The sequence below is a fragment of the Oryzias latipes genome, chromosome 3, assembly GCF_053564925.1.
Source record: "Oryzias latipes strain Hd-rR chromosome 3, Olatipes_Hd-rR_3.1".
Taxonomy (NCBI): Eukaryota; Metazoa; Chordata; class Actinopteri; order Beloniformes; family Adrianichthyidae; genus Oryzias; species Oryzias latipes.
The window spans coordinates 21522739-21533308 of record NC_136239.1 but is presented as its reverse complement, the minus strand read 5'-3'; the positions used below and the strand labels follow the sequence as shown (position 1 = coordinate 21533308).

The following is a 10570-nucleotide window of genomic DNA, read 5'->3' as shown; positions in this document are numbered from 1 at the left end:
ATAAACAGAATTCAAAGCTAATATAAACACTTTTTCTTTTGTTAAAAAAAAAGAAAACTTAAAAATTTTCATCCCTTTTTGTATCCTTTTTTTTCCCCAGAGTCCAAGATTTTTGGGAGTGCACATTACATTGTAATCACATGCATTAAAAAAAGGTGGGCGTATTTAGTGACTTTTTTTAAACAACCAACTGTAAACAGTTTTTTTCCCCCCAAACCTGCAGTTCTGACCTGGACAGCAGGTGTTGCCAATCACACTAATGAGCGCTCAGTTTAAAATGAACATGACGAGCATCTGTGTAAGAACTAGTGTACAGTCTGCAAGAAACTATTAAAAGAGGAATTTGTAAGATGTTTTTTCTCTCCCCATTTTGTTTTCTTTAAGTGTTTCCAGTTACAAATAGAGCTTGGCTAGTGGCATCTTTCTTTAAGAAGTGATAAGAACACAAATCCAAAGCTGCTTGCTTTAAAATACCAACAAAAGCTAATTAATTTGAGCTTTCATTTTGTAGTATTTTTAAATCCGTAACCCTCAGAAAACTATCGATGGCAAAGCTGGGGGTGAGGCTGACATTAAATGTAGTGGAAAAATAAAGGTTTATATACAATGTAGAAATGCATGAAGGTCGAAAAAGATTTGCCTGACAAGAGGATGAAATGATGGAACTAAAGGTACGTTCAGCCACATTTTAATGAAAGGCTTACCGGTGTGCTTTTTTTTTTTTTTTTTTCTCTCCCAGTATAAAGTTCAAATTTTCAGTAATTCTTAGATACAAAAGTCGTGGTAAGAATAAGCTAAAGAATGCTTGTTTAAGGGGAAGCAAGTTGAGTAGTTTTCTGGATATTAAAAATGTTTACAACAATAGGGGATGAGAATGTGTTTTCTAATGCAGGCCTCAGACATTGAAAGGCTTTGAACTGTTTGTTTTACACTTCCCTACATGTTGAGACTTTCTCCAATCATATCCATATATCTTTTTTATGGAGCTAGAAGTTTGTTTCATATTTAAAAAGAAAAGCTTAAATTTTATAAAGAATTTAGACCATGGCACGAGGCATTAACAAATCAAATTTCACTACTACAACTCATTTTACTTTGACACTATTAACTGTTGGCTTTGTAAGCACTTAAAGTAGCCTAATTTTTTTGTGTGCTTTTTTTATTTTGGATGTGGGTCTTTTCTGGATTTGTTTAGTTGATCAATGGGCCCGATAATTAAATTATTGATAATAACACAACGTTTTGCAGAGAGGAAGTAACACAGGCGACCAAGCGACCTCAATTGCAGTTTACAATAAAACCTTAAGCCTATTTTAAATAGCCTCCCTTTGTTTTTCCCAATATTACGTTATCTTAATACTTAAGGATTGCATATGCAGCAAAATGCTTCTATGCGTTCCTCGCAGGTGTTTAAAATAAATAAATTTTAGAGCACAAAAGGACAGGGGGAGGGGGCTTCCGGTTTCCATCTGTGACGTAACTTCCTTTCTGTCCGTGCCAGCCCTGTAGGAAACACGCGTTCGCCAGCCTAGCTCAAGTAAGTGCTTTTTTAATAGCCTAAAAAAGACACAAACACGAGGATAATGGCCCTACAGTGTAAAGATACAAGTAAACTATACATTACAGTTGTTTCCAACGTTAAAAATTATTCACTTGTCAAAATAAACGCAGTTTATCGCTGGCTTAGCTGGCTAGCTAACGCCACGGCAGCGGGAGAAAAGAACATGATGCCTAATGGACCAAAACTCAGGCTTTGTCCTAAAATTAAAATTACGTACGTAATACAATACACACGATATTTACGTTTTAAACTTTGACGTTAACCTTTTCTTGCAAAAATATTTACATTTAGAATTTTGAAAAATGAAGTAGTACTGTCTTAACAGTCGTAGTTTTGTTTTTGTTTATTACATGAATTTCATACTTAAGTTATCTTGCTTTCTTAACGTGACTGGCTTAACCCCGTAAGTAATCAACGTTGTTGTTTAGAATTGACAGTCTAAAACCCAAACCTGAATTCATTTATTCATTTTCCAGGTACGGCATTGTTTCAGCTGATTAAAAGCAGTACTATGAGAACTACTTTATCACAAATTATGATTTTCTGTTACTGCTTATCTGCTACAAAACTTTTGAGGAGCCCTGAAAGACCATTGTTTAAGAAAACTGACTTGAAACATTCAAGTTCTTTGCAAACAAGTCTGGTTTATTCAACAAAACAATTTGGATTACATTCAATTAATCTTTCTCCCAAAAACTGACACGATTGTCAAAAAGGCAGTGCAAAGATGTACAGACCCAGCTTCATTCGGGTGATCTTCTTCCAGTTCCCTGTGGTCTAATGACATATTGTAATGTATGCAGAAATTTAACCAGAAGTTGCAGAGAACCTTAACAGGATTTTTATAGTCATCACATCAATAGTAACTAAAAAGAAGAAAGCGACTGTAGATGCTTAAAATTCACCTTACCGCCAGAACCTCCCAGCCGAGGCAGCTATTCAAGCCTGTTTTGCCATGACGATCTTTCTGTGAGGCTAATGGGTTATGTCAGGATGTTTGCAGCCTCACTTGCAAATCAACCAATCACTGGTGGGCTTTGCTGTACACTGAAACCAAAATGGCTGAAGTAAACTAGAACAAAATATAAGTGAACATGAATTTATTTTTACATCATACACCATGTATTTGCTGTGGGGTGCTAAATAAAAATTGTCAAAAAAGTAGCCACTCACAGGAATTTTCTACTTTTTGAGGCCCCTGTTAGTGGTTTTCTATTCCAAAGGAATAGCCATAAAGTCCCGCTCAATCATCTTTTGATCTATTGTTAATGCATTAGCTGTTTTTTCATTATGATTATGCTGTTTTTATCCAGGGAAATAAACTTGTTCCTGCAGAGCAGCAGTAGTTCATCAGAAATTCAACCTTGAGTTCTGGGTGGGAATGTTGGTGTGGAAAAAGCCTGTGCTGATGTCCCCATCAACCCTTTCTTTACACTCTCTGCCGCTAGCTTACAGCCCCTCAAACCCCCATCCTAACATTGCGATAAATGTCGAAATATTGGAGCTATCAGCCATATAATTTAGAGTCAGATGCCAGCTCGGACGAGGAAAACAAAGATGTACACGGATCTAGTTGTCCAAGAGTGGATTCAACAGTTTGGATCGGGCAGAGAGCTTGTGTGGTATTTGTGATCTGACCTGTTTTGTCTGATTCTCCACAATTTGAATTCAGAAATACTCAAACTAAGTTCTCGTCTTATTTTTCATATGTCCTCCCATCCCAAAAAATGCTACAAGAACATGTTAAGAACACCCATTTTTATCGTAGCAGTTCTATAAACACTTGCTTCATATGATAGTGTTTTGCACTAATGCTGTTTATGATGAAACCAAGGTCAGCGAACACCAAATGTTTTTGATGACAGATGTTAACATGACAAACACATATTTGAAAAAGTTCTACATAAAAAAATATTTAATTGCTACTACCAGTGCCAAGTATAGTCCACCCCATTTCCTCATTCTAGTTTTTTATAAACTATTTACGTAATTGAATTTTCAAACAGAATTGTTATATTGTATTTATATTTATGGGCGTATTGCCCAGCTCAGACTATCATAAAAATGTTGGTCAAAAGATGGGCCTAAATATTTTTCGCAAATTCGCATTGATATCCTTACAACTTTTTTCATGTAGTTATTAAAAATCACTAATGGATATCACTTTTATTCCATTTATGTAAATTTGTGTTGCAGGATGCGTTACGTTGCTGCTTATCTGCTCGCTGCCCTGGGTGGCAATGGCAACCCTGAAGCTGGTGACATCAAGAAGATCCTGGACAGTGTTGGCATTGAAGCTGATAGTGAACGCCTGGGGAAGGTACGCCTCTGAAACTATCTGCAGTTAAACTATTATCTGGCCACGGTTTCTAAGATGTTTAATGTTTTGCAGGTCCTCTCTGAGCTCAAAGGCAAGAATGTCGAGGAGGTGATTGCTGCTGGTAAGTTTAACTAAATTGGAAAAATGTCTTCTAGGCTAATTACTGAGACAACTGAAAAGGATTAATAGAATTCATGTTGATCATGAACCTTTGCATGATTGCAAATGTATTTCACAATGCTTGATTCTGCATTAAAAATGTGACCTAGCTTACTAGAATAGAACAAATTAGAGGGAACATTTGATTAGAACCTAATCAGTTCAAGTTCCCATTATCATTAGAAAATGTGAATGAACACAAATGCTTCCCCATCTGTTTCAGTCTGAATTGTGCTCCTACTTTAAGTTCTTGATTGTTAATTTGTGGTTCATCATAAAGTTGTGCGTTTGCTGCTCCATCACTAATGCTTTGACCCTCCATCTGTTTTCTTCAGGTTACAGCAAGCTGGCCAGCATGCCAGCAGGTGGTGCTGTTGCTGTTGCCAGCTCTGCAGCTGGTGGTGCAGGTGGAGCCGCAGCTCCTGCTGCAGGTGGGCGTTTCAACTTAGCACCTTGTTTGTGACAACAGTGACTGTTGGCACACGGTGTTCTTTTTCCATTTAATGTTACTCACATGATGGATAGTTTGATTTAAAGTTGCCCACCGTTGGTACCTGATAGTTGTTAGTCATGTGGGTAAATGTGCTCAGTTGTCATTAAAATCATGTTGAAATGACCAGTTTGATTCAAACAGTGAATATCTTTGTATAACACGACGTTTGTTCTGCAGCTGTCGAGGAGAAGAAGGAAGAGAAGAAAGAGGAATCTGAAGAGTCGGATGACGACATGGGCTTTGGCCTGTTTGACTAAACTTTTGCAAACAATAAAGTTTATAAAACTTCAAAAAGTTTGTCTTGTTGCATTTTTTTTTTTGTAGGGACTAAATAAAACCCAAGTGACGACAATACAGACATTGTAACCTGTCAAAAGTAAACGGTAAAATCAAGTCAAACAGGTTGACAAGTGAACAAAACTTATTAGAGGGCAGTATGGACAGGAATTCTGTTATAAAACAATGGTAAATTTAAGATCGTTTTGTAATCTGTACTTTGAATAATGAATGATCAGCAGAACTCTGAACCCGACACCGTCTGCATTTATTTAAAAGCCATGTGGTCAGGTCAGGTGGCCTGACTGCATTTCCAGTAAGTTTTCTGGAAATCTAGAACAGGAAGTTTTTGTGCAATGGTTTTTAGCTTTAAAAGAAACGAAAATAAAATTGTTTGGGTAGGTCATTAATGGTGGGATATCTAAAAACTAAATTAAGAATGATTAATTCCTTAAGAGAACATGGAAATTGTATAAATAGAAACATTAAGGAGTAAAATTAAGAGTGCTTAAACTTTTCTGCGTGCTACTGTTAGAGTCAAAAGTCTTATATTTTTTTATCTTGCTAGTAATGTGGTGTTTTGTTCTAAAAGGCACCAATTGACTATAGTTTGAAAATTACTGCTTACTGAAAAAACTATTTCTGCATATATGTGTATTAGTCCATGAGTGTTTGTAAAAGTTTATATTTAAAAAGATCTTTTTATGAAAACTTGAAACGTCAAAATGATAAAAAAGCAAAATGACAGAGTTTGAACTCATCACTTCATTTCATGGGCTTTAAAGCCCAGTAACCTGACTATTAGTTATTCACTGCAGCATAATAATGAACTGCGATTCCAAGCCTTTCTGACAACAGTTATTAACCTAACCCTTTGATAAGTCCTCCCTGCACACCTGCTGATTTTGCCATGGCAACACCAACCCTTGGGCTTTTAGTTAACTACGTCTCCACTGTGACCAAGCACTGTCAGCCACGAGCTGCTGAATTAGTTTGTGTAGAAACACTTGACATTCTGAAAACAACGTAGCTTTTAGTAGGAGTACAATTTGGATTGATTTGAAGCCACTGACCTGCAGGAAACATCATTAGCTGGATCCAGCTAATAGGCCTACGACAACGTCAGTGTGCGCCACAATCACAAGTGCTTTCAAATACTAAAATAAAAGCATCAATACGGCAGCAATGACAGAAACAAAAGGTCAAACGATTTGTAAAAGACAAGAATACAGAAGATGAACCTTTTATGTAATATCTTAGTTTATTGTCTTTCATCACAAACCCCACTCAGTCTTTACCCCAATGCTAATGAAACACAATAGGTGTACTGAATATGGTACTTTAAAAGAGTGGTAACCATGGGTTTGTGTTTGTAATAGCTGTTTTGAAGATACATGTGTGATTATCTTAGAATTTTTTTTTTTTTTTGGTAAAAATGAAAAGCTTGTATGCTGTGAAAACAGTGTAAAAATAAAAAGAGGATAATTTAGATCCTTGTAACAGGACGGGGTTGGGCTGATTTGAATCCAGATTTTTTTTTTCCGTGTCGTTTTAACTTTCTTTTTCTGCGTGTTTTCCCCAGTTTCCTTAATCCAGACCTCAACTGTTGAGTCGTAGTGTTTTCTCCTTCCGGTCACGTACAGTGCATGACTAACCAGAGGAAGGATTACTTGCAAGGCCGTGGTGTTTCAGCCGACAGTTTTACCCAACAAGAAAATGGATGCAACAGCAACACAATACATCAATTACTTGAACTGCTTCCCCCTCAAGTTTTTTTTTTTTTCTAGATTGACAGGTTTTCCCTCCCTTGCCCTCCTCTGGGGCAGTTGGCATGTGACTGAACGTGTCACATGTTGCCTTGGTAGGTAAACAACTCAAAGGTGAGTTCATGTCCAGAATACCCACAGGACCGTCAGCTGGATCACAGCAATGATGACTCTCAAGGTCTTATGTCAGCTCAAACTCCACACCACTCTCCTCCCGACACACAAGGGCTGACCAAGTCTTCTGGATGATAACTGAGAAAAACACACCAGCTGCTATTCATTTTCACCCCAAAATCTGTGTTGTGTGGCGGACCAATGCCCTGAAATTATAATCTGATTTCAAAATCATCCCAAACTAATATTAAACCCACAGAAATCCCAAAGTGTCTTAAGACAGTTTGTCACCTTGTGTTTGACGTCAGTTCTGTTGCTTAATCGTCAACTTTAAAATGTGCACTGTCATTGTTAAAAAACCCTAACAGACGTGAGTCACCTCAGCTGCTGTGAGCCAAGTCAGCAGACATGAAGGATGGACAGTTACTCACTTCTCCTTTGCCCTGAAACGATACTTTTGCTTTGGATTTTTTTTTTGTTTGTTTGTTTTATCATAAAGATGAACTTATTATAAAGATGTAAGTTTAGTGCAACATTGTTTAGACATCACACAGGCATGCCATGTGGCTATGATGGAAAAACAGTGCAAATTTGTTCTGTAAATTGTCACTAGCGTAAAGAAAACACGTTTTTTTAATACTTGCAGAAGTTGCAAACAGTTCCTAAATTGATATTTAAAAAACGCTATAAACACATGTATTCATCTTTTTCTTTAAATTATTGTGCAGCATGTAAACAGAACAGAACACTAAGAACATTGTCAAGGAGAATGCAGGGTGGTACATGAATAAAGAAAATGGATCACAATAAATTCAAAACTTGTGTTAGCAGCTTTTTGTTTTAATGCTGTGAACACGTAACCGGGGAACAAACATTTTGAAGTGCGTGATAATTAGTGCAAAGCCCCGCCCACTCCGTTTGTGACGTGCCTACTCTGCATGAGCCCTTATCAGTCGCAGCTCGGGCGAGGACATTCAGTCGATCATCTTGTCGGACGGTGAAGGTTACCTGCTTCAACAGTGCTTGAACGGCAACCTTTTAACTGTCTTTGAACATCGCAGGTCGGGAACAACCATCGCTGCCATTTTCGTTTGAAGAACATCCAGACAGCAGCTAGCTAAATCATCTTTCAGCGCGCTTAGCTTGGAGGCTAGCCGTTTGTTTTGCTAACGACACACACACCAGCTTTGACCTCCTACGAAGACAACCCGCCCAAACTCAGGTACGAACCCTTTGTTCTTTAGCCTAGCATGATTTCTCTTTGTGTTTTGTTTAACTAGACTGAGGCGACAAAACATTTTTTTTTTAATGTGTGCCCTCGTATTTTTTATGACCCACGTCGCTGCTAATAAATATGGCGCAACCTGGCATCGTGTTTTTCAGAATCCCAATTTACTTTGAAAACGCCCCGAAATACACCTGTTTAAACTCCACGTTTTAAAGTAAATTTTCTCATCAGGATTGCTGACTTAATTAAATTGTGGTGGTTTGATAAGTTTGAAATGTATCTAATTGCCCCACCTTTAGTCATGTTTTTTGGACCTCGCTTAAGACTCCAGCGTGCGTCTGTACTCGTTATTTTTTGCTGCTCATGTTGGTCCAGGTCTAATAGATGTTGTTGAATCTTGCAGAAACATGAGTTCCCAGGTCAGACACAACTTCCACCAGGACTGCGAGGCTGCAATCAACAGGCAGATCAATCTGGAGCTGTATGCCTCCTATGTCTACCTGTCCATGGTAAGAACCTAGAGGGGGAAATGACCGAAACGGCCAACTGTTTGATAAAATCCAGGTGGTAGCTAAAAGAGGAACAACCCAAGTCCCCCCCCCCTTAAACTAGTGGTGGTTTTCTAACACACCTGGCTTCCGGTATTTTTGACGCTGTTCTTTTGTTTCTCATTAAGGGGTACTACTTTGACCGTGATGACCAGGCGTTGCATAATTTTGCCAAGTTCTTCCGCAAGCAGTCTCACGAGGAGCATGAGCACGCTGAGAAGTTGATGAAACTACAGAACCAGAGAGGGGGAAGGATCTTTCTTCAGGACATCAAGGTAGGGCTTCTGGTGATGCGCTACAGATATTTGGTTGAGATTGTATTGGGAGGGTCAAACCATGCTGTGGGCGTCTGTGGGGATGCACAGCTTATCTTGTCTAAACATGCAAGCACCACCCGCTGCGGTTCAGTAAAACGTTAAACGGTAAATTTCAAAGATTTTAAGGTCTTAATTTTGTTTTAAACCCGGACTTGTCTTTTTGTCTACAGAAGCCAGACAGAGATGAGTGGGGCAATGGCTTGGAGGCTCTTGAATGTGCCCTGCAGCTTGAGAAGAACGTGAACCAGTCACTGCTGGACATGCACAAACTCTGCTCTGAACGCAATGACCCACATGTGAGTACACAGCAGCTTGATCATCACAGGAAGAGAATAAAAACCCTCTTATCTGATTGCACCTCTAGTAGATGGTACTTTGGACCTTCTGAGGTGCATGGTTTACTACATAAAAGTTTATCAGGCAGTCTTGGTGGGCTTTAGTCTTTGTAAAAACGTTCTTGTCTGTGTGTATTGCTAAATTTCCTTTTCTCCTTTCAGCTGTGTGACTTCATCGAGACGCACTACCTTGACGAGCAGGTGAAGTCCATAAAGGAGCTGGGAGACTGGGTGACCAACCTGCGCCGTATGGGTGCTCCCCAGAACGGCATGGCAGAGTACCTGTTTGACAAACATACTCTTGGTGAAGAATGCAGCTAAATCTGTCCAGATGACTTGCACACCTGCTTCTGCAAATGTATTTTTATATCTTGCTTCCATACTATTAAAAAAAGATCTGTTATCTGCATGATGGGTAGTTTGACCTTTTCTAAATGGTATTTGTGTTCCATCCACGTTGCCACACTAATGGAGTAGTAGCATTGAAGATCTTGTTTGTCATCACCTTGTCATTGCTGCATATTTGCTGTATTGTGCCGAGAGTTGTTTCTTAATCTCAATAAATCCAACCCCTCTGAATTGTGTTTCATTTTATTTTCAAATGGAGCATTTCAACTCGGGTTCAGGTGCTGGAATAAACTCAGTTTGATTTCGATTTCTCAAACCTAATTTCCAGTCAATGCAGTCAAATGTTAAAGCTTATCTTTAGTTGTAGACTAATGCATGAGAAGATTCTCAGTATCCTGTGTGGTTTTGTTTCTCTACACAAAACTTGCAGAGCAGTGTAATTGCTATAGTCAACCTGCAATTAGTGTGCAAATGTGCGCAGATTGAAAATATGGTTCCCAGCAAGGCTGTGGTAGAGCTTAAACATCACCTGTTCTCCAAATGACTAGTCGAAACGGGTTTCAGTGTGTTTGCTCAAAGGACAGGTGACGTGATTAGCTGATGTTCCTCACAGAAAAGCAGAAGTTCTGAACCTTTTCTTCCCATTTTCAAATGTAGCTTGAGAGTATCTGCATGAAAGTCAGTTAAACAAGCTAAAAGGACTTTTGCTGCAGTGGAAGTTTTAGTGGCATGAACTTTAAATTCAATATTGTTCAGAAGGACATAGATCAGAGCTTATCCCAGCTGTTTGGGCCAAAAGCCGGGTTCACACTGGACCTGGGATAGACTCCCACCTCACCTCCCTGAAAATGATGTAGGAGGTTCAGAAGATGGATGGATTGCTGGAACATTCAGTGTGTTAACACTGTTCCATGAAAACAGCAAATACGTTCTCTATCAAAGAAGCTCCTCAGGCCTCAGAAAATGTAATTCTGTCAGGGTTCACGTCTGCCATTGTTTCAACGCAACAGAAGCTGCTTCATTGTCATTTAGATGACTAAACACCTGAAAGCTGCCCTTCATGCCATCATGCAGTAACCACCAATGGCAAACATCTGTAAATCTA

The 10570-nt window shown here is 38.8% G+C and overlaps 2 protein-coding genes across 3 annotated transcripts; both read left to right on the top strand.

Annotated features, from left to right (window-relative positions):
• The first annotated feature begins 301 nt into the window (after nucleotides 1–301).
• Nucleotides 302–4827, top strand: LOC101168608 (large ribosomal subunit protein P2). 2 transcript variants are annotated; one of them, XM_078944405.1, is made up of 5 exons: nucleotides 302–671; nucleotides 3758–3881; nucleotides 3954–4002; nucleotides 4376–4471; nucleotides 4711–4827. In XM_078944405.1, the coding sequence occupies exons 2-5, from the start codon at nucleotides 3759–3761 to the stop codon at nucleotides 4788–4790; spliced, it is 348 nt and encodes a 115-aa protein (XP_078800531.1). In that variant the 5' UTR covers nucleotides 302–671; nucleotide 3758; the 3' UTR covers nucleotides 4791–4827. The 2 variants fall into 2 exon arrangements, with proteins under 2 accessions (XP_078800531.1, XP_004067090.1); XM_004067042.5 differs by lacking the exon at nucleotides 302–671 and adding an exon at nucleotides 1401–1537.
• Nucleotides 4828–7596: 2769 nt separating this feature from the next.
• Nucleotides 7597–9696, top strand: LOC101169025 (ferritin, heavy subunit). The gene is made up of 5 exons (XM_020713389.3): nucleotides 7597–7911; nucleotides 8321–8426; nucleotides 8594–8740; nucleotides 8953–9078; nucleotides 9280–9696. The coding sequence occupies exons 2-5, from the start codon at nucleotides 8325–8327 to the stop codon at nucleotides 9436–9438; spliced, it is 534 nt and encodes a 177-aa protein (XP_020569048.2). The 5' UTR covers nucleotides 7597–7911; nucleotides 8321–8324; the 3' UTR covers nucleotides 9439–9696.
• The last annotated feature ends 874 nt before the right edge of the window (nucleotides 9697–10570 follow it).

Bases quoted from the DNA above. Each gene is read 5' to 3' on its own strand.
- LOC101168608 (XM_078944405.1), top strand. From the start codon at position 3,759: ATGCGTTACGTTGCTGCTTATCTGCTCGCTGCCCTGGGTGGCAATGGC. The intron at 3,882-3,953 runs GTACGCCTCTGA...AATGTTTTGCAG, and splicing joins ATAGTGAACGCCTGGGGAAG to GTCCTCTCTGAGCTCAAAGG. The intron at 4,003-4,375 runs GTAAGTTTAACT...TGTTTTCTTCAG, and splicing joins CGAGGAGGTGATTGCTGCTG to GTTACAGCAAGCTGGCCAGC.
- LOC101169025 (XM_020713389.3), top strand. From the start codon at position 8,325: ATGAGTTCCCAGGTCAGACACAACTTCCACCAGGACTGCGAGGCTGCA. The intron at 8,427-8,593 runs GTAAGAACCTAG...TTTCTCATTAAG, and splicing joins CCTATGTCTACCTGTCCATG to GGGTACTACTTTGACCGTGA. The intron at 8,741-8,952 runs GTAGGGCTTCTG...TTTTGTCTACAG, and splicing joins TCTTTCTTCAGGACATCAAG to AAGCCAGACAGAGATGAGTG.